Genomic DNA, 24,889 nt, shown 5'->3' with positions numbered 1-24,889 from the left:
CCGATGCAATTCAGAACATGAAATGTACTAAAAGAGCAATGTATGTAGAAAATCTAGGACAACGCAAGGAATAATAAGTTCATGACTTATATGTGTGCAATTGAGTCTAGAAAAATCTCCAGGTTCGTGTCAGATTTGTGTTGGCCTCTTTAGGTTCCGGTTGTACTTAATTTAGGCACATCAAGTTATGTAAACCTGTTTAATAATAAGAAATCAGTTTTTGTTTAAGTTCAACTTGGCAATTTGTCCAATTTTTATCGAAAGAATAGAGAAAAAAAGGACGCGGCTTTGTGAATAAGATGGAACGTCACGTAAATCTTTGTGTTTTTTTCTTGGCTACGATGAGCACTTTAGTCAAGACTCTACCTAGAATCGTGGATCTGAGCTATAAGCAAAACGGAGACACCATCAGTTGGCCCGGAAGCCCGTCTTATAACCTTACGCAACTGTTCCGGGGATATTCTAAAACTTATAAAATATGGTAGGTTTATTGCTTGGATATAAACATAATCTCTCTCTCTCTCTAATAATAATATTTAAAAGTGCATCGTGTCCGAATTGTTTCTTTTTAAGGTCTTCCGTTTAAAACAGAATTACAAATAACTTAAAAACGATAAAAATTTTATGTAGCTTTATAGAAGCAAAGTTGTTGATCATAACAATATCTATCAGGCAAAATCATTGCAACGCCCATTTATTACGTAATTATGGATTTTGAAGGGCCACAGTGCTTAAACTTTGACGCAATATATCAAGAGAAGGAGACATATTTTGCTCATCATTGTAGAAGAGAAAATGTCTGTATTGATGATTCCATTAATCAAAACACCAATGTCTGTCCCCATTTAGGATCTAAAGGGCTGGACCCTAAGATGTTCAAACATTTTAGCTCAGAAATGATCAACAATTTTAGATTGGTGTAAGAGCAAAAAATGTTTGAATTCTTAAGACCTTTAAAAGGAAATCATGAGCCAAGCCACTCATGAACTCTGTTACAAATAACTTTGAAACAGGCAAGATTTTGTAATGCATTATAAAAACAAAGTTGTTGATCGTAACAATATCTATAAGGTAACATTATTGCCACGCCCATTTATTACGTAATTAGGGATTTTGAGGGGCAAAGTACTTAAACTTTGACGCAATATATCAAGAGAAGGAGACATATTTTGCTCAGCATTGTAGAAGATAAATGAAAATACCTGCATTTATGGTGCTTATCGATTACATTAATCAAAACACCAATGTCTGTCCCCATTTAGGATCTAAAGGGCTGGACCCTAAAATATTCAATCATTTGTATCTCAAAAATGATCAACAATTTTAGATTGGTGTAAGAACAAAAAATGTTAGTATTCTTAAGATCTTTTACATGAACCCAAGAAGAGGGGCTAGCTCCTGAAATTAAAGGCCAAGACACGCGTAAAGTCTTTTACGCGTGTCCATAAAAACTATCAAGATTTTGTAATGCATTAAAGCAATAAAGTTGTTGATCGTAACAATAGCAGTTTGAAAAACTCATTCCACGCCCATTGATGACGTAATAAGGGATTTTAAGGAACTAAAATCTGAAATTTTTAATGTCTTGTATGTGAAAAAGCAAAACACTTTGTAAAGCATTTTAAAGGATATTGACAATCGTATAAATTATCTAATAGGGGGGGGGGGGGGGGGGTTAAGGGGAAATTCTAAAATTTCATTGATACTTTAATCGTACAGTTCCGATATTGAACGAAAGACCTACTCGTTACTCGTAACGAGATCGTATCTAGTTAGTTTTCTTAACCTATTCTTTATAGTCGAAAAAGAAAAAAACTACATAGCTGGATATTTAGAAAAGGGATGAAAAATTTAAACTGAATCGGATAATATATACATGAACACGGCCTTCAATTTTTTTTTGCAGCTGAGTGGAAAATGATTACAATGATTTTTTTTAAACCAGTGAGTGGGTGTAAAAGACGACTCTAATCTAAATTTTATTATTTAGGTCAAATCTTAGTAAATCTTTCATCCCTGTCCCAATATGAAGGTCGGATAAAAGACTGTTTTGAACAAATGATTAGGAGGGTGCCCCCCCCCCCACCAAATTTAACGTCCCCGTTTGATAAAACAATCTGTTCCTTGTTTATAAACTAATGTATGAAGTTTACTACCAATCTATCGTGGTATTAGATGTATGAAATTTGAAAAATAAAACGCTAGTGTATGCATATTAGTTTCCATTTTTTTTTTTTTACATCAAAGTTTCAAATCCAAAATATCTCTCCCTACACTTCCACCATTGTGTAAATTAGTCAAACCGCGTTCCTAGGCACCCATTTTGATAAAAACTAAAACTTTTCTATTTTATATATTAAATTTTGTCCCATCCATGGTATGAATATCTGCCCGTGATGCATGATGAACCCGTTCTACTACACTATTAGCCATGACGTTAATTAGTCAAACCGCGTTCTTGGTAACCACGTTCCGGAAAGTTTTATTCCAATCTTTCGCCTGAGGTCGCGCTTCGCTAGCTCTATCTATCAAAACTAAAATCACTCACTCAAGAAACGAATTGCCTTATTTCATTTATTCAACGTTTGTCAAATCTTAACTTCTATGTGTAATCTAGGTAAGTTCCTAATATATATATTCACTGTTTAGGTAATCATTCAATATTATTTCATTGCAAAACATAAATCTTGATTCAAACTACCCCTGACTTGGATCCGCCAAAGCGTGTCTACCACCTTACATTTTTGCTATTTCGAGCTGGTTTATCGAAAATGAAAGTTGGTTTTTAATTAATTTTACATTAATTGTTATTAGGTAAAATTTAACTTTAGCTTCCGGACATCATAAAACACGTGTTGAAATACCAAAGGTGTAAGCAATTACGCTGGTGCAGGCAATTTTAGCTTATTGGCCAAAATTCTTAAAGAGACTTGGACACGATTTGACTTAAAATTTTCAAGTTTTATTTTTCCATTTTCAATGTTTATATTGATAAATATATAAGTTTATAATTGAAAGTGAAATATCAAGTATTAAGCAAGAGACAGAGTTCCTAATTCTTTGTTTTGTAAACAAAACTCGAATATTGTCATTTTTTACATATGTGTTGTATTGGTGTCAGTTTCAATCAAATGTATCTTTCTTTTGTTGATAATAGTATTTATGAAGATAATAAATTAGTTTAAATTGTTTTTTAAATATCATTTTGTCTAAGAAATGATAATTCTCTGCATTAAATTTTTTGTAAACAACTGTAAGTCTCGAGCTTTGTTTACATAACAATCAATTCTTACCTCTGTATCTCGCTTGTAACTTGACTTTAACATTCCATATTTTGGTCAAACATTTAAAATACATCAGTAAACCATTTTATACATAAAAAATAAAAATAAAATTTTTGATCTCAAATCGTGTCCAAGTCCCTTTAACATATAGGTATAACTTTTTCGGCTGCTGAGCAATGCATGGTTTAAACGAAACTCTTTTTCATATTTTGATTAAAAAAACGATTTGCATTTTCATCAATTGTCAAACCTTATGATTTTAAAACCCTAATTTATAAAAGAATCTAAAACAATTTCTCTTGAACGGTGGTCAAATGCCTAGTTTTTGTACAAGTAATTGTAATCTTTTAATACTGAAGAACTACGTCTCAATATTTTCATTAACAATTCAATACTGTAACCATTCAAATACAAATGACATGTCAATCTCCAGTGTCCTGTATGCAACTTTTATCTATTAACCTTTTGTCTTTTCAACATTTGCCCACAAGATGAATTTTTATAAATTTAAGTACATGAAGCCAAGAATGTTTCCTTTCATTGTATAAAGCTTTGCAGGTATTCAATTCATTGAAATGTTATTTTCTATTTTATCATCAAGTTTGTCACGCGAGTTAATATTGATTTCAAAAGTGTTATCTGTCACACATTGAATTTGATCTTAAAAGGCTGCTACATAATTATTTTTTTTTTTGGGGGGGGAAGGGGGGTTCTGAATAATTTTTTTTTCACTTGCTTAGTAACTACGAAAAAAAAATCTTCAAAAGCATATGAAGTGTATCAAACACCGAACAAAATATTTGCTAGCAATGTGTTTTCGTGGAAGGAGTGGACAGAATACATTATCAAGCAAAGATGGCTTAACTATAAATTTGTGGAAAGACCAAACGAAAATTTTTTTTCGCTCTGACGAATAAGTTTGAAAAGAGAATGCTTGATAGTCAGGGAGGATGCTTATTTGAAATGGCATTTTTTTATCTTATGAACAACTTCGTTATAAGATTTATTTCTGTAGAATCCCCCAATGAAGTCTATACTAAATTAAACTATCGATAACAAACAATCCACGAATCTAACCAGAAAAAACTATTTAAGTTTTCGTGCATCATTATGTGTTCGGAAGCGTATTAGTGCCACATATACACCTCACTTTTTTTTTTTATTTTCCACACTTTAATTTTTAAAATTCACACTTAAATCTGTAAATTTTACACTTTAATTTGTGAAATTCACACTTTAAAGTGTAAAATTCACACTTTAGTCTGTAAATCTTGCACTTTAATCTGTAAAATTCACACTTTAAAGTATTAAAATTTATAGAATAAAGTGTACATTTACAGATTAAAGTGTAAAATTAACAGATTAAAGCGTGGAAAATAAAAATAAATGTGAAGTGCATATGTGGCACTAATACGCTTCAGTATCTGTGTGATAACACTACGAATCAATTCTGTAATGTTTATTCCAATACACGTCATTAATGACTTTTTTGTAATGGTTTAAAGAATAATTGCTTTAACTTTTATAATATAAGTACAGACCCTGAAACGTGCTACTACACCAGTTGCACGGTTCGGTTCGTTACGCTTTATGAACGGTACGGTTCGCTTTGTGAACGGTACGGTTCGTTTTGTGAACGGTACGGTTCGCTTTGTGAACGGTACGGTACGCTTTGTGAACGGAACGGTTCGCTTCTTGCACGGTACGCTTTGCTAAAAATAGCTGCACGCTTTGTGAACGGTTTGCGCGCTTTATTAATGAGGTAGGCGTGGCCTGAACGCTTTGATTTTTCTCCATATAATTTTGTTTAGTTTTTGCCCGATCTACTTCAGCAAGGTGGTAATTATGACAAGAATTTTTCTTTTTTTATATGATATATTACAAAAGAATTTCAATCGATCTATTTAAAATCAGAACGTCCATCCGTTCCCCCGTTTTTGATACGTTGTGTGAACCGTGTACTCAGTGACAACTGGGAAGCGGGGGTAATTTTAATTTTGATCAGTCTGTTATTATTAGTATTTAATTTAGATTAATGTAATCATTCAGATAGATTAAAAGAACTGTTTGACTTTAATCCGATATATTTTTGTTAATTCAGCGAGCTGTCGATAATTTTACAAAGCATCTTGAGTTTTTATTTCTATACATGTACATGTACTTGAGTTGAAGTCATTAAATACTTCTAATCCATTTAAAATTGCTATAACAAATTGCCCCGACTTTATTCCGATATTTTTTTTTAGTTTAGTTTCCTTTATCGTTGTCTTGATTCTCGGCTAGTTTTTATTATTCATAATTCGTATGATCATTCTTTATTGCGTACTACTGTAGTACTATTGCCGATCGCCGATTGCCTTAGTGAATAGACGATGTAAAATTAATGGATAGATAAGAAATCTTGAAATCAACTGTTATATAGTTTTTTGAAACGAATTTTTATTCATTTAAATATTAATTCTATGATTTTCTGCACTTGTTTGAATACATAGATCATACCTACATCTAACCCGTCATCGCCTCTCTTGTCTGAACTAAGATCGCGTGTATAGTCAAAATATGACTATTAGTTTTTGTTTTTCCGTTAAACTATACAGTCATGTTCACTTTTATTTATATAATGGCGATATTTATCATTCTGTTGAACAAGTGTCCGCTCTTCACTGTATGCATGCGATTTAGCTGACGTTTTACAAATGCTGACTAACCTGTTTATATTTTATTTACCTTTTTACACACATACTTGTTGTAAACAGGACACGAAAAAATACCCGGTAATCAACAAATGAATTCAATGTTAAAAGTTATAAATATATAAGAATTTATCTAGTAACAAAAATAATACGACAGCGAGGGAAAACGACTCTGATCGCCAGTACATGAATTATAATCATGAAATCGGAGAGAAATTATTGTTGAATAATTTAAGATAGGAACACTCTTTTCAATAGGGATATAAGAAAACATAAAACAAAAACGTTTCAGTCGATAATTTTCTTCTAGTCATATAGGAGGAGCCAAGTAGCACACAGCGCGTGGCGTGATCTGTACTGTTACTGATTGACAGGCGAAGCACGTGGTGTCCTGAGATAAAATCCCGCTCAAATGACCAACTATAGAAACCTAAAGCGAAATTTTAAATAATAAAGTTCAGTGATAAAATTTTAATTTAAGTATTATAATCTCTCTCTCTCTCTCTCTCTCTCTCTCTCTCTCTCTCTCTCTCTCTCTCTCTGAGGGTGTATGTAATTGTGTGCAAGCCATTTGGAATTATTAGATTTTTATTTGTATGAATTGAATTCATTTATTTTAGACTCATGGTTTTCAAAACGATTTCAACACAATGACTAAAAGTTTGTACAGCGGATGATGTACATATAGATTGATCTCGACGGTTATAATTTCGACGCTATGTCACATCACACATATAAGAGTGAAAATAAATTTTAAAAGAGCTGTGTTTGTGCTAACATGTACTTGTTATCTCATTCAACTATTTATGATTTAATTAATCATTTTTTTGGGGTACATAAATGTACCCGGTAAATGATATTTTTATCGCAAGTTAATATGTGAAAATCCCGCATGTATAGAGTCGCTGAATTGTTCCACGGATCCACGCGCCGATAGTCTTTCGTGTAGTTGTTTGTGTCCATTTCTACAGACGGTTCTTTTGTTTTTTAGAGATTAAGAAAAGCCATGAAACTAACAAAGTAGAAGTAAGATATACTCAGACTATACACACGACAGATTGTGATGAGTAACCTCACAGGTGCCCGTGGAAAGGTGTGAATACCAGCATCTCGTGTACACCTATTTAAGCGTCCAAATATACAGAGTTAGTTGTAAAGTACAATAACTGCTAAAAACCAAAGAAAGACAATAACACCTGTTGTGTATAGAACCAAAGATCAGCTTCTGTACACGTGTTTCGCTGGAGTGATTTTTGTTCAAGTGAAATCACGACGCCATTACCAGCTATGCGGGAAATAAAGTTGAAAGTTATTTTATGGAATGCGTGTACTTTTTTTCCGTTCAATGCTTGCATTTAATGCATTTAGATTTTGTACATGTATTTATTTACAATTCATCATACATGTATCAGTGATTTTTTGTTTATTTATTGGTACATAAATAGCTCAAAAACAAATCATTCGAGTCACCGGTAATATGTGGTTGTCATTTACATTTTCTGGGTCTGCGTAACTTCAGTCAACATTTTTTTTTTAATTTAAAAAGGATATAAAATTATATATAGATATATTTCAACATTGTTTAGCCATAGTGTATATATATATATATTTCTTAACAAACGCTACTTTCTAACGTTTCGGGTAACGAGATCTCTCTCTCTCTCACTCTCTCTCTCTCTCTCTCTCTCCCGAGAATCACTTAAAGCTATGTAAAGTCCAGTATGTACCCAATGTTTAAAACATTTCATAAAAATAATCAAAACAGTATAACCACGGATTGTGTGAACGTTAATAGTTTACAATGTTTAAGAAATCGGCGATGCAAGTTTTGTCGAAAAACAAAGAAATGGTTACGGTCTAAGAAATGAAATATTTTTGTGACTGTTTTAATAAGAATAACAGTTTTAAATCTTAGTATGTGTTATCTAATCCCGCATAGAAAATCTAGCAAAGTATTGAACTTATCTGGTCAGCGATAATCTCCGTCCGTATTCATCGAAAGACATTAGGTCAATAAGCCATATATGGAAGTTGCACGCTTATTGCACGGTACGGTACGCTTTTTTTCCGTCTGGAGGCGGGTCTTGCATAAATTATCTTACACGCTTTTTGCACGGTACGGTTCGCTTTGTGAACGGTACGGTTCGCTTTGTGAACGGTACGGTTCGTTATGTGAACGGTACGGTACGCTTTGTGAACGGTACGTTTCGTTTTGTGAACGGTACGGTTCGTTTCTTGCACGGAACGGTACGGTTCGTTATAGAGGTGTAGTAGCACGTTTCAGGGTCTGTAGTAAGGAAGCCTTTTTTGAATGTAATGAAATGATCAAATAGGATTGGGCGTGATTAAATATTTCCAAAATCCATTTAGGCTTGATTGGATTAGATCACCACCGACCGCATTTGATCACCTCATAATACGCAAAGAATGATTCCTTAGTTCTCAATCATCCCCTCGCGCAACTTGTTGCGAAGGGGATATTGCATTGCTGCTGCGCGTGTGTGTGTTCAGCTTGGAAGCAAGTTTAAAAGAAACCCCTTTCATGGATATGTATCAAACTTCGTACACTTATTTGGCATGGTAAAAGGACAAACCCTATTAATTTTTATGTCAATTAGTTGAGTAATTTTAATAAATCGTTTTAAACAAATTTTGTGTACGACTTGACAATAACTACCACCGCTTTTCTTCTGTGAAACCAAAGTGAAAGTAAGTAGTTCCAATCAACAACTTAATATTTTTTGGATTTGGATCTGGTATAGGAAAAGAAAAATTAATTTTTGTAGTAAAGGAGGGTTAGTAGAATGTGGTCTCCTCATTTACATTTACATAACTATATATTCCTAAATAATGCATCCCCCACACAATAATTCATGTCGCAAGGGAATGCTCCGCTTAGCGGTGCCCTTGTTTATGAAACTACAGTAAATAGAGGATAAATGCAAAGCGTTGAAGTTTTGCATTTAATATTGTTATAAATACAATTGGACGCCGAAAACAAATATATAAAAACGATTGTAATTAGGTATCTTTCTCGTATCAAAAGTCTTGAAAACACTTACTTTGCCATGCCGGCATCTGATTTAAATATCGAAAACAATTGCAAGTTCTTTTGTAAACAAGCACTTAAAAATGCAATGTATTGTTTTATTTGAGGTTTATTAAAGGTTTGAATTCAATCATTTCGCGATGCCGGAACACATGGGTACTCACGTAGACGCACCCGCTCATTCAGCGCAAGGAGGGTGGAAAGCTGATCAAATCCCCATGGAAAATTTGTACGGAGCAGGGGTCATTATAAATGTCAAGTCCAAGGCCGCAACCAATCCAGATTACAGGTATGTAACCTGAAAAAAAAAATAAAGTTTCAATTACAATACGTGTGAAGTGTTGCGCAATTGATTTTGATCGCTTAATATATATGGATTTGTACCTGCGTTGAATTTTTGGCACAACTTATCTATATTCGGCTAGTTTGCAAGATTAAAAAAATGAGTGAATTGTAAAAATATCCCGAAACCTTTTCAAAATTGCGCTGGCCAAACATTCTGACAAACATTTTTCAACAGACGAATCATTGGATCAATATGATAATATTAACTTTTGAATACTACATGTAACTAGTTTTTTAAACATTTTAATTTGGTTCATGGCTGTAAAATGATTTTTTTTTAAATTTGCATGTAAATGTTTTTATTCAACAAAGCTAAACCCTACAATAACTATGGTGCATGTGTACAAGTAGGTCAGTAAACATGCATTATTTCTTGTTATAATTTGAGGGTCACTGTTGATGACTTATTGGTGTGGGAAGAGAAATACGGGAAAATGCCACGACGTGCTGTCGCCATAATGAATTCAGGTTGGTCGAGTAAGTATCCAAACAAAACCCTCGTGTTTGGGACCCCCCAGCCCTCCAATGTTTCTTCATTTCACTTCCCAGGCTGGCACGAGGATGCAGTTACGTGGATGATAAACAAGCGCCAAATCAACGCTGTCGGTGTGGATACGCCCTCCACAGACTACGGACAGACCACAAACATGCCATGTCACGCGATTCTTGGACAAAAAAATATTGTTGGAATTGAAAACGTGGCAAATCTGGATAACATTCCGGAAAACGGAAGTACGATTTATATTCCGGTCCTGAACCTTTTTGGCGGAAGCGGAGGACCTGCTCGCGTTTTTGCTACTTTTGATGACGATCTTAGCAAAACAAACCCCGCTGCCATGGTTACTAGCTCCATTATTTATGTACACTTATTTGCAGGCGTTTTTATGTGTACAGTTGTAATTTAGTGGTACATTTTTTTGGAAATAGAAAACCTGATATTATACACTGTACGTTTTACAACTGTCTTTAATGCCGCTTTGTTGGTATTTTTTATATACCATTTAACATAACTGCTATCTTTTTCCTTTAGTATGGTGTTACTATGGTGGCATAGATCTGCCATCACTTGTCAGATAATTATGTTAACTTCTCATATGATAATGTCGACTTGTCGGATATTTATGTAAACTTGTCAGATCTTTATGTTGACTTATCAGAAAATAACCATAGTGACTAGAAACTCAATATTCTGTTGTCAAATTGGGTGAGTGTCACTAACTGCCATTTACTTGTCATCATGATATCATATAAGTCGACATAAATATCTGACAAGTTAACCAATTTCATCTGACAAGTCGACATAAAGATCGAACAAGTTAACATAATTATCTGTCAAGTCGACATAAAGATCTGACAAGTAAACATAATTATCTGACAGTAAAAATGATATGGCAACTAGTTTAAAGAAAATTATCATTCATATTGTAAGTCTTGTCAGATAATGATATTGTCTTGTCAGATGTTATGTCCTCCTGTCAAATAATTATTACGACTTGTCAGATCTTGATGTCGACTTGTCAAATAATTATATCGACTTAAAAGATGATTATGTCGACTTGTCAGATCCTTATGTCGACTTGTCGAAAAATATTATTTCAAATGGATGGCACAAATTGGGCGTGGAAAGGTTAAAGTGTAGAATTCTTAAACATGTGAATAAGTGACAAGTCGACTTAAAGAACTGACAAATGAACATAATTATCTGACAAGTAGACATCAAGATCTGACAAGTCGACATAATTATCTGACAAGTGGTGGCAGATCTATGCCACCATACGTATCATTCAGAATTGGGGTATTACTGAAAGTACTCGAATACTCTTTTAAGTAACATAATTTAAAATCAAAATTACTGATATTTTAGGTTTACAATAATCCAAGAGACAAGCGATAAGCGCTGCTATTATTGTGACGACATGAAAAAATTCATGCAGAAATGAGCGTTCTTGCTATTCTGCAGGTTCATATAAGGAAACATATTTGCAGATGTAAAGTATACTTTATATTTATATAACCTGCCTCCTCCCACCTGTACCCATATCCATTGTAAAAAACTGTTAAATTTATGCTAAGACAATGCATGTAATATATACGCCAATAAACTACTACAACTACTTTTTATTCCTTGTGATGTTGCTTGCTGTTTGGTTCATTCATTTAAGAAAAACTTCGCTTTCATGTACACATTACTTCATAATTATGTATTTATACGATTGTACGATTTATAAATGTTGTTATACAATGTATCTAGGTTTTGTTTCTTATGCATAATTGGAGCATTTTTCTAAATTGCGTTGTTGATAATTTAATTTTATAAAAATAAAAACAGCTGTATAAATCAAAAATGAAATATCTTTATAAAAAACTTATACAATATTTCCATTCATAGTATATGAGAAACTATTTTTTATAGAAAACACCAAATACTAGTAATAGATGTAAATGGTCTGATATTGACCGTTATCATGGATAGTGTAGGTTAAGCAGCAATTGGGTGTTCATGTCAGCATTGTATCTCACAGTCAGTGGATAAGATATTGGCATTTAGAATCAAATATCTGTAGCTGTATATTACTGTGGAATCATTAAATTTCGTGGGGGCCAATTTTCGTGGATGGCTTACATTTTTTAAAAAGGTTCGTGGGGGGACGTATTTTCGTGTATTCTTATATAGCTACAAAAGGAAATATGACTTTATTACCCTAATTTATCAATTCCATGAAAGTTGAGCCACCACGAAATCTAATGATTCCACAGTATTAATAACTAATGCATATTTCTCTTGCACAGAATGGAGCTCTGAAAGGTAGTTAAAATGTAGACAGAATGCTGTAGTTCTGTCAATTACACATTTGCCTGTTATACATTTGTTTTACAATTTTGCAGCTTTGAAATTGATATATTAAACTCATCGTATCATGGCCTTTTAGTGTAGACCTGGTCATTTATTAATTAAAGTTCGCACACCCAATAGGTTTACCGAATCCGGATCTGCCCTACCACCTGTTTTGATCCGCCTTTGATCAATAAGATAAATATGTTTTATTGATTTTTATTTCCAACCCTTAAGTTTGCAAAACTAACCATTTTTCACGTCTCAGTACACAGAAATGTGACGACTAATACATGTCCTTAAAAGATACGGTATTATTTTGGCTATAAAAAATCCTTTTTGATTATTAAATGGAATGTTTTCTATCAAGTGCCTATACTTTACTGATTTTTATTAACGATTTAACTTAAGGTTAAATGTTGTCAATATATATGAAAGCTAAAGCATTCATGCTTGAATTTATTATATTTAAAATTAAGCTTACGTGTACACGTTAAAAGTTGAGAGAAGATACCGCTACGTTGATCTTTTCAACAAAACAAAAAAAACAAAAAAGGATTTAAATATGTCTAAAAATTGTATTAGCAATGTTCTTTTCTGGAAGGTTGCCTTGGTCAGTTTAGTCCAAGCTGTTCCTAGAATTGTGGATTTAAGCCATATACTAAATAATGCTTCCCTTACCTGGCCTGGAAACCCCCCGTATGAATTCACAGTGATAGTCCGAGGATTTTATGAAAATTCATGGTTTGTATAAATGTACTCACTATATCGTGCAATTCTCTCTACCTCTAACAAATATGTATGTGTGAGTGGTTGCTTTAACTATGTTCCATATGTCAAGGTTAGATAGAATAGCGTGTTTATTCGTTGCAATTTTTACGTAGAAAATATTCTATGGTATAATAAGACGTTATATATACCTTAAGGAAGGAGTCTTCTCGTTATCAAACATACTTCTTATAATAAGAAATTCATGAAATTTTGACACAGTCAAACAGATCATATTACTAAATGATCCTTACAGTTTAATCAAATTCGAACTTTTTGTTTTTGCATAAAGTTCAGGTCAAGGTCACAACCTTTTTCCTCAACGTAAAGGATGAAAATAATAAGTGTAGCTCTTTGTAGTTCTGTAGACATTTGTTTAAGATTTCAAGATTCTATTCTTCAAGGAAATGATAGAATATCAGATTGTGTATCAGCTTATACTACTAAATTGGAATAAATATTTATACTAAAATTGATATTGCTTAGCCCGCATTTCCTCTAATTTTCTTAAATGGTGAAGAAATTTTGATTATTTTTTTATGCTTTCAAAAATAAAACATTTCTGATTTTTATGTATTTTGAAGACTTTATATAAAGATATAAATTGACAGAAAAGCTAATATATTCAAAATTTCTTCACCATTTGATTAGAGAGAAAAACTGATTTTAGTAATTTTTTCACAAAAATCAATGTATAGAATGGGAGCTTTTAAAAGCTTATAAAAATGTAATTTGATAGGCAAATCATATTTTAAAAACATATTCTAAAACCCAAGTATCACATTATTAGATCACATTTATTAGTAAAAAAAATCCAACATTAATGTTATTGTTTTATAAAATGCTAAAACAAACTCATTAATCTGCAGCAATTCTGAATTGCGAAACATTTGATATTTCCCTACGCCAATATCACGCCAAAAATGTAGTCCTTGTTAGATTCTAAACATTGATTAGTATTTCTATGCCAAATTGTATGATGGTAAATAAGAAAGATAATTATACTATTTTAATTTCCTTTCATCTTGATTTAATGAACAATTAATCAAATTTACGTTTGACAAGTCGAGAACCAGAAAAAGACTCTTTCCTTAATGATAAAAATGCCATGTGATTGGGCGTCTCCATTAGGATGGAGTCACGGTCACTTTTTTTTAACTATTTTAATCTCCTAAAGGAAAAAAAAAACTTGGTATAAAGATAAAAAAAAATTGAATTTTAAAGCTAACTATTTGGGGTTTTTTTCTTCACTAAATATTTGGCCAATATATATCCTTTGTCAAAGTTTACGGAAGATCTAATTCATGTATATTTGCCTATTTCTACGTAAAGCCAATTATTATTGTATAATTCTTACAGCTGACATGCATTCATAAAAGCATTTGGTCGCCATATAAGTTTTGATCGCATCTGAACTGCCACTTGGGTATATATATACCGGTCAAGAAAGTTAAGGTCGATAGCTTTTCGATCAAGGCATTAAGGTTGCACGGACTTCTAAATGCATGAACTACACATTGTAATAAAAATGTGTGTAAAATTTTCTAGTGTATTTGTATTATTTCGCACAGAGAGTGTTGCCTAACCTGACATCCACATCGAACACGTGTGTAGTTCATACAGAGTGTAGAACGTCTGTATCTTGTTAAAGACCCTAGCGGCACTTCATCCAACACAGTAGATAAATGATAGTAAATTCAAGAAAGTAACAACGTATCATCGTTTCCGTCGGTTTCTACAAATTCTCCGTTTCTAAAATCCATGCAGTAATTGCACGACCTGCCACAGTGTGTGGTATGCGCATGTGCGATGTTACAATAGACACAGGAAAACGGCTTCAACCATTGAGGATTTTTGAAATGTGTATGCCTTGATTTCAGTCTGTTTTGTTTCATCGTTTATTGGATATTCCTCTCCGATGCAGAAGTTGCAATATTATTTTTGTTCAAAACGCGTTCCAGCAAGTCTTTCCGTCCAATGTTTTAACTATTTCTTGCAGAAACTGATTTATTTCAAAATAACCCTTAATTTACATTATGTAATCCAGGATGGGGTGTAACGCATAAAAACGTTGCTTTATAAGAAAATCTTGTGAGGTATATTCAAAATCTTCTGATGTATGTTTAAACCCTAATGATGGATGTTCAAAATCTTGTGCTGAATGTTCTAAATCTTGCAGTGTTTATTCGATAATCTTGCGATGTATGTTCTGTAATCTTGTGATGAATATTCAATATCGTGTAAGAAAATCAAATACTTGTTTGTTAATCTTAAAGGCACTTTTATCTTTGCGTACGTTGTCGAGGTCATGTAGTAAATGTGTTGTGCGGATCATAATTAAAATGTTTTAATATAGAAAAGATTGAAGTTTAACAAAATACATAAATGCAGAAAACGTGTCTTTAAAAGGATCTCTCATCGTTAGCAATGGTATGTGATTTTTATCGAACTCGTTGTTTGTTTTCTATCCCCTAGCCAAGGTTCGGTGTGCGTGAAAAAGAGTTTACAATTACAAATGAGCGTTAAATAGAGCAAATCTAAAGATACACGATTTCATCGAAAGAGTAGTAAAATATATAGAAGCGCTGCTTAGTGATGGCATACCACGTCGACTTCTGTGTTCTTTTCTTGGCGACGACGGTCACTTTGGTCCAGACCGTGCCTAGAATCGTGGATCTGAGCTACAAGCAGAACAAGGGACTCTATTACCTGGCCTGGAAATCCGTCTTATAGCTTCACGCAACTATTCCGGGGATATTTTGAGATTGAAGTTATGGTTAGTTTATTGCATGCACAAATCACATATGCTCTCTCTCTCTCTATCTCTCTCTCTCTCTCTCTCTCTCTCTCTCTTAGGTAAAAAAAAGAGGAATAAAACTCCGCCCGCACATTGAAAGACTGTTTTTTTTATCATGAGGTTAACTTTTAAAATAATCTGAATATGCGTGCAAAAAGGAATATATATGTTTTGTATTGTCGATGACCCAAAGTTTGATATAAAAACAACAAAAGATAATATATAACGATTAAAATCAAAGGGTTATTTTCTAATTTTGTACCTTTCTCGTCAGTCGTCTGTGCAAACCTGGATGTCGTTGAATAGGATCGTTTAATACGTCACGGGCAAAGGGGTCACTATAAATATTTTGGGGTCTAAAAAATAAAGGTATTGTTGAACGTTGTGTAAAATGTCAGCTCAAATAACGTACGTCCGCCTTGTTGCTGTAAAAATTTTGATGCCCGCCGTGTAAAGAAATTTACAAGGCAATCGGCAATCACGTGACGCAGTTCATCCAATGACGACGAGACATTCTAGTCCGAGGCATATATATATATATATATATATATATATATATATATATATATATATATATATATATATATATATATATATATATAATACGTTTATTTGTTCAAGAATCCAGAGGGGTCAAGGGCCTTATCCCCTTCCTTCCTTTCCAATGATTTATTTTTAATACGAGTTTGAATGCGTATTGGGAAAACAGTTCACAAATCAAAACAAAATTGTATAAAGTTGATCTATATAACATCATTAAGTTTAAGTGCAGTTGTCGACGTTGGATTAATTGATTGTTCTAAAAAATTGTGGGTTTTTTTCAGGTTGTAAGGTCCAAGGCAATATTCAGGGAACAGTTTGTGATTATAACAATGGTTTATCATATTAATACTAAGGGTGGCGGACTTCTAGATATTTTAAACTTATTAGAATTACCGAAATCTGGCATCAGACCCCCCTCATCCGGAAAAACATATTTTATCTTACACCCCTCCTCCTGGTAAACTTTTCTGGATCGGCGATTAATCACAGATACCTACGACTTTTTAAGTTCAATTGAAAATTTAGTAATTAATTATTAATTATTCATGAAACAGCAATTGAACTCATTGGTGAATGGTTGTCACAATCTATTTACGTGTATACAAAGACTGACGGTATCTTCCCCGGCGAAATATTTAGATAGTCAGAAATTCCCTCTATGTTTCACAATGACTTCATGCTTCACAAACAAGTTGATCAATGCATAAAGTAGGCCTGATGTATCCTTGATATTTCAGAGAATTATGTCGCCGACAAAATTTAAACAAAGCTTTATTGCATGCTTTTACTATTTTTTTTTACTAATTTTACTATTAGTGCACGCATTGTGCCTTGCACTACTTGATTTACCATGCAAAGACAACCTCATTTCAATCTTTACTTAAACCTAGATTACAACAAAACGTTACTCTTATCCGTTTGCCTTGAAAATAAAACATTTATATAGTGACATACATAACTAAATAGGCACACGTGTGATTTCAATGGGTTTTTTTTTTATTTTAGTTCTGAGTGTGCATTTTTCCCTTTTCAAATAGCAATAAAAAATAGGAAATATTGAAGAATTTATATTAAGTGTATAGAGCCCCAAACTATGGCCTCGTTGGACGAACAAAGTAAAATTAAAACTTATTTGTTCATACAAAGTACTGTTTCAACAGAGACAGTTTTTGTGTCAAAGGGCTTATCTAAAACGGTGGTTTTCTCCCTTTTTATGAACAGATAGCATATACTGTTATCCACCCAAACGTGCGAGTTGATCCCACGTGCCAATATATTAAAAATAAACCGTTTATTTTTATTATTAAACGATTTTTTTACTCTCTGCAAACTGTGTGCTGATTTAAAAGGACACAGATAAAAAGCTGAATTTGCCTTTTTTCCTATAGTCAGATTGGTATCTATTTTTCCCAAAAATGCACGACTGAGCCGTAAAGCATTCCAGGGTCTGTGGACTGATATCCTTTGCGCAAAATGTTATACAACACGCTATCATGTTTTGAATTGCATACATTAACATTTTCAACTGTCTTTTTCTGTGAAAACATCACGAATCAATTTTGAACCCTAAAAACCAATCACTACATGAAACATGATTGACACAAAATGGGCGTGTCTCATAGCATAACCGAAAAAGGTATTGGCTGCTCCGCGTAGTAATACAGATCATGTGTTACATGAAAAAAAACAGTGGCTTTAATTGTAAAAATTTGAAATGATATAAATAAGTTATGAGGAATACATATGATATGTAATTCTTTGAATATTACGAGCCAGGTGATACTTTCGGTCTGAGCAAGGTCAAATCTATCATAAAACATTTCGGGCTTTAATTGAAATGACCACGCCTCGACCGAAATTATGACCTCATAATACTCAAAAAATGATTCCTTAAATAAATAAATTACTAGCTTGAAGATAATGAGTCTAAAAATAAGATACTGAAAATATAAAGTACTTTAAATGTAAAAATTTACATATACCTTGTATGATTCCGTCTTTTTCTTTCGGAAACATCGTTAACTAACAGCTCTATAGAAACAGTCAGACCCAAATCATCTACACACCCTGTTTATCGATTTGTCGAAACCTAAAGCGACTTCATAAAAATCACGGACTGCAATAAATAATCATGATGCTGTCAGACTCGAATTCCAAATTTCAAAATCCGAATTTCGAATTTAACTGTATCTTTTAGCTAACGTGCTGATGTATATTACAATAATTTAGTTCATTTTACTTACTTTTTACAACCAATTTATAAATTTGTTAAAATAAAGAAGTTAATATAAACAATAGGAAGGTATGAAGGTAGCGACCGATCATTGCAGAGAAAAAAATTCTGCAACGTCGCCATCTTCATTTCCCGGATTTTTAAAAAAGAAAGCATTTCATTGTTTAAAAATATAGTCATCATTTACAAGCTCTTTTGCAAAATAGAGACAAGAAATAGAGCAGTTTATGATAGTAATTGTAAAAAGATTTCAAACTTCTTTTTCAAAGGATTGAAAACAACCACTTTGCGATGCCGGAACACATGGGTACTCACATAGACGCACCCGTTCATACAGTACAAGGAATGTGGAAAACCGACCAAATTCCAATGGAAAACTTGTATGGAGCTGGAGTCATTATAAATGTCAAGTCCAAAGCCGTAACCAATCCGGATTACAGGTTGTAAAAGTTCTAAAGGACGCGTCTACAATTATTCAATCTGACATTTATGACTTTATAGTAGGGAGGACCAATCAACAACACCTGAAGTTTTTGGCAAAAACCTGATTTTATTGCAAAAAAAATATCAATCCAATAACAACCGAATTTTCATGATGATTTTTTTTTCAACCAATATGGTCAGATATTCAAAATGACACAAATCATAAAACACAAAGTATAAATATTTTACATTTTTTATAGATGTAGTTTGGAAAATAGAAAATTCTGACAATTTTGTTCTTTTTTTTCAATAAACGGTATCCTTCACTAGGGTAAATCAACTATTGAACGCGTAAATGTGTATTCAAATATTGGTTTTCTTATTGAAGCAAGCGAGTGAGACGCATTTTATTTTATTTTTTGCATGATTGATTGATTAAAGTGAGCAAAACTAATATTTCATTAGAAGTGTTGCATTTGTGCCAGTAGGTCATTTTTACAATTACATTTCTTCCCTTCTTTCTTTAAGGGTCACTGTTGAAGACTTATTGATGTGGGAGGAGAAGTACGGAGAAATGCCACGACGCGCTGTCGCCATAATGAATTCCGGTTGGTCGAGCAAGTACCCAAATAAAACACTCGTGTTTGGGTCCCCCGAACCCACAGATATTTCTACATTGCACTTCCCGAGCTGGCATGTGGACGCTTGCACATGGTTGATAAATAAGCGCCAAATCAACGCTGTTGGAGTAGACACGCCCTCCACAGATTACGGAATGACTTCAACTTTCCCATGTCACACGATACTGGGTAAAAACAGAGTCGTGGGGATTGAAAATGTGGCCAATCTGGATAATGTGCCGGAAAGCGGAAGCACTATTTACATACCGGTTCTGAATATTGCTGACGGAAGTGGAGGACCTGCGCGCGTCTTCGCGACATATGATGACGAACCTAACAAAACAAATGCTGCCGCCTTGGTTACTTGTTTCACGTTCTTTTTGTACTTCTTGGCTGCCGTCCTCGCGTGTAACGTTCTGTAGTTGTACAACTTTGTAGTGGAACTGATATTGAGTTTGCTGTATTATAAATGTAGTTAACGCATATGAATACCTACAATGTACACTAAATGTAGTTCGCTATACTTTAAAATAGTTTCTTGAATCAACAGAAATTCACTTAATTATAAAGGATAGCATGATCGATGCATCAAAGAAACAAAAATATGTGCAATTTTGGATAAACAAGTTAACGAATAAGGGATCATTTTTTGAGTATTTTGAGGTGATAATTTCGGTCGAGCGTGGTCAAATCTAATAAAGCCCGAATGTATCCCAATATGATATCAAAAGAATGGTTCCATATGACTTATATTTACATAATTTTAGCCGTTGTAGGATTAAACACAATGTATTAGAATATTGATATACTTTGGAAAATTCCATTTCTCTTAATGATGCCAACCCCGCTTGCTCCTCAACAATACATCATTTGAATTTGTTTGATTTTATAGTACAAAAACGATTCGTAGTGTTATACGAGACAAAGTCACTGAACTGTGTATAGATATGAACATAAAAGCCCTGGCTGAATTAAATTCAAGATCTGCCGTTCACAAGCCTCATATTTTAACCACTGTAGCTTTGAGTAGTTAGGAACAATGTATTGATCTTGACCTCTGGTTGCAACCAGAGACCTTGACCTTTGCTAAATATCACGAACACTTCTGGTTAGGTTGAAGTTTGCTTTTGAGTTTTTTCGGTTGGTGGTGGAAATGACGTTTCTTCTGTAACAAATTATATTAAAGGAACGTTTCTTTCGCATTGTAGCTGAGGAAAACTGTAGATATAAATTGAGTGCACACTGTCATAGAAATAATATATATACCCATATTTCAACAAAACTGGCTTTACTCGTGATCAATTATTTTTGGTCATAATAAAGTGCTTTTCTTTTGAAACTATCACTAAAGACTAATATCAATTACAAAAAAAAATCATTTTAAAAATTTTATTGTTTTGACGTTTCGTCACGGGTAACTGATTTAAATTCGATTTAGATTGCCTTTAGACTTTTTTATCTGTGCTATTAATGACAATACATATCACTTACAAAATGTAAAAAATTCATTATTTTATTTAGTAATTTTCATTTTATTTTCTGTTTAACAGAGTGAACAGCTAGAAGTTTGGTTGAGTGTTCATGTTGAGTTATTCATTATATATAGAAGTTAATTTGCATTTTGACTTCTTTCATCCAATAATTATGCATACGTATATTAAGCCTGCCTTCATACATGTACACAGTTAGTACAATTACATTTTATGTGAAATTTTGTATTTCACTGAGTTGTAATTTTGAATTTGTTAAAGACTTGTGTTTGATCATTTTTAAAATCATATCAAAAGCATTATATCAAAGAAATAAAATATATTCAAACTACCCTCTTGTGTATTTCCAAGATATATATATATATATATATATATATATATATATATATATATATATATATATATATATATATATATATATATATATATATATATATATATATATATATCAGATACATATATGTATATCAGAAGTTCAGAAGGATCGATGGCTGTGGCCATTTTTAGACTGTTTTGATCTCTTTTTGTAGAAAAGTTGTACAAGAGAAAAACTAGGAAATAAAACAAATGGCAAAGGTAAAAACAGGTAAAATAAATAATTTTTTTCTTTACAAAACAATAGGTTATAGCCATATCTTAAGATCTTATTAAACTAGGCAGATGTGAATATCCAGCCAGTTCATGTAACTTTCTGTTATGGTATTTTCTTTTTATGAACAATATGAAAGACATGTAGATGTAGTTATAGTCTTTTAGTTGTATTAATTGTAAAATTGTATAGATGTCACTTAATAACTGCCATGTGATTATTGTCTACATAAATGCTGATTATCTTGATATTGGGAGATCCATTGCTCTGCTCGGATCTAAATAAAAGTTACGGTTTCCTGAAAAAGGATCGCTGAAGTCCTGGATTAGGAATGGTCAATTGGCTTGAAAAAGGCTGTACCTATTAACTTAAAACTTCTTTGGATGAATAAGGCTTTAGCTATTTTTACATCTTTTATTTGATCCTGTGCTGACCCCTTTTACCATTTACTGTGGAATCATTAATTTTCGTGGGGGTCAATTTTCGTGGATTGTTAGAATTTTACAGGTTCGTGGGGACGTAATTTCGTGTATTCTCTTATATTTTGAAAACGAAACAAGACTTTATTACTTAAATTTATTAATTCGTGGAGGATGTTAATTCGTGTATAAGAGGTACCCACGAATTCCACGAAAATTGAGCCACCACGAAATCTAATGATTCCACAGTAACTTCTAATAAATAACAACTTGTTTTCTTTTAAACAAAACAAAACCCCGTAATATTTCCTTACCGGTTGATAGGCAGAAGGAGAATTTCTGAATATAAGAAGTAGGTTCTGTAAAAAATAACGAATTCCTTCCAAATTAAGGTGGAATAATACGCCTGGAACAGGTCACTCAAAATTAACAGGAATTTTTTTGATAATGAAAGATATAGTGATAAATAAACTGTTTAATGTCAAATATGCGAAAATTTTGCAGTTTTGGGATAAAAAATATGAATGTCTAAAATAATTATTTCAGTAAATGATAATAAAAGCCCCAGCGGGATTCGAACTTGGGATGTACGGATCACAAGTCCGACACTTTATCCACTCGGGTATGGAATAATTACATGTCTCAGTTCATTAAATCCTTTTATGAAATGTCGTTTCGATAAGCGGTCAGCTTTGTTATGATGCTTTATTCCACCTTAATAATGATGCACTTCGATTCATCTGTATATCGTCCTATTTCCCTTACCATAATGTCATCCGGAAACGAAAGTGTTACGCACAGTCAGAATAATAGACTTAAAACAACATGCATCCCAACCACTATTGAAATATTTCATTTCGATAGTGGTTGTAATGAAATGCATCCCCAACCACTATTGAAACAATTTATTTCAATAGTGGTTACATTTCAGTAGTGGTTGCCAGGTGCTCATAATAATGAAATACATCCACAATCACTTGGAAGTAATTTTAGACGGGGTCACGTGACCCCGTCAATTGGTTCTCAAACTGGAAGGCACGCGTAGAACACATGAATTGAGTCTACGCGTAAGAAAATAGTGCAGAAAGTTTTCATGCATTTCAGTAAATATGTATCATAAAAACACGAATCAAATCTTTGTAAGTCCTTAGTGTATACACAAAGTTCTATTTAGAAAACTAGAGCAGAGCTCGTGGCAAAGCCACGAGTAGGTCTTCCGTTGTTGCTGCGAGTTGAAATTTAAATGATTTGGTGTCAAACGATTATAATGACTAATGACTAAAATTTCACTTCTGCTTTTGTTATAAAAACGTGTTGTGATTGAAAGCCTGTATAAAGACAGGAAGGAAATGTTTTAGGAAAACTATTTGTCGAACACAGTTTGTGTAATTGTTTTGAAAACTCTTTAAAGCCCTGTCACACCAAGTTGCGTTCCCAGGGCGTGTTCACGGCGTTGTAAAATTCATGGAATTCGTAGGATCGCAAGGAAAATTTACAAGTGAAAATGTCAAGGCATCCTGATGGGGACTGAGGCGTCCTTATAGAGCTCCCAACTACGTTTCCACAGAGTTCTACTTGGCGATTGACTGCGCTCTCGCTGGGTATCCGCCGAGTGCTCATGACGTGCTAGGAGTTTTTACCACACGTCCACAGCGTGCCCTGCGAGCTGTCTGCGTGCACGTGCGCTGTCACGGCGTTCTAAAATGTTCTAGGATATCCCACCACGGCGAACGAAGATGCCGTTGCATTGTTAAGGCGCTGTAGTAGACTCTAGTTCGTTTACCATGGCGTTTTACATTATTCAATGACGCAGCGGGATCGCCGTGAGGACGCAGCTCCAGTGTGACAGGGGTTTAAACAATGAGAAGTTTAATGGCGAGTTAAATTTTTAAGGGTAGCAAGGATTGTTATATACATGTACTCATGATTCATGTAAGGAAATGCACGCAAAAACGTGCATAAAAAACACGTAACTTCTGTAATTAAATCTTTCTAATTTTTTGAAGACTATGTGCAAGTTTGAAATTGTTGCGTGCTGTCAAAATTTGGTAAATAGCCTAAATTGATGGCATCTTTGAAAATTTGTTCAGGGCTGATATTATTTGATAATACGAGTAGACTTGAACATTTAAAATAATAATCAGCTATGAAAGATCATCGGGAGAATTTATGCATAAGTGAGCGTCTAAATTTTACACCTGATATACAGACACCGTTATGCAACGTAAAATTAAATGACATTATTTACAGAAATGAATATTACTTCTCTCGACGATGCAAAAATATGCAAAATACCTATTTTTAAGTCATTTTTTTCTCCTTTATCGGATCATAAGTAATTCTCTCGGAGAAAGTTTACGTATGTATTTTGAAAAAAAGCCGGTAGAAACTTCAATACAAATAAGGGAAAAATTTTGGTGTTACGGTTTTTATTTTCAATTGCTTTAATCAAATGTGACAAAGGGGCATACTCGGTCGGAATTTAGGGGTAACATGTACATGAAGTAAATTTGATGCAAGTTCCATGTTTGTATTTTGTGGGTTTTTTGTTTGTTTTTTGCTTTTCTCTGTTTTATCATAAAGATATATATAAAAAATTACGTACGTCACAAGCAATATTTGCCTTCTCTATTTCTCTGGTATTTTAATAGAGTTGACCTAAAATTAGTATTCCACTGGCTGTAGCTAACCTTGTAAGTAAATTAAGTTGCATGACAACCTCAAACCACACAACTTCAATAAAACTTTTTTTTAAAATCAATTTTCATATAAATAGCAATAAAGAAAATCCCAAAGAACACAT

The 24,889-nt window shown here is 33.2% G+C and overlaps 2 protein-coding genes across 2 annotated transcripts; both read left to right on the top strand.

The window, feature by feature from the left end:
* The first annotated feature begins 25 nt into the window (after positions 1–25).
* LOC128162076 (isatin hydrolase-like) lies at positions 26–11,993 on the top strand. Its single transcript, XM_052825265.1, has 3 exons — positions 26–481; positions 9,145–9,315; positions 9,760–11,993. The coding sequence occupies exons 1-3, from the start codon at positions 300–302 to the stop codon at positions 10,274–10,276; spliced, it is 870 nt and encodes a 289-aa protein (XP_052681225.1). The 5' UTR covers positions 26–299; the 3' UTR covers positions 10,277–11,993.
* Positions 11,994–12,029: 36 nt separating this feature from the next.
* On the top strand, positions 12,030–21,401 carry LOC128163291 (isatin hydrolase-like). The gene is made up of 3 exons (XM_052826845.1): positions 12,030–12,948; positions 18,815–18,985; positions 19,497–21,401. Exons 1-3 carry the CDS (start codon positions 12,770–12,772, stop codon positions 20,008–20,010), a joined length of 864 nt encoding a protein of 287 aa, XP_052682805.1. The 5' UTR covers positions 12,030–12,769; the 3' UTR covers positions 20,011–21,401.
* The last annotated feature ends 3,488 nt before the right edge of the window (positions 21,402–24,889 follow it).

This window comes from Crassostrea angulata, chromosome 9, assembly GCF_025612915.1.
Source record: "Crassostrea angulata isolate pt1a10 chromosome 9, ASM2561291v2, whole genome shotgun sequence".
NCBI lineage: Eukaryota > Metazoa > Mollusca > Bivalvia > Ostreida > Ostreidae > Magallana > Magallana angulata.
The sequence above is the reverse complement of the archived record's forward strand: the minus strand, read 5'-3'. Positions and strand labels throughout refer to the sequence as shown.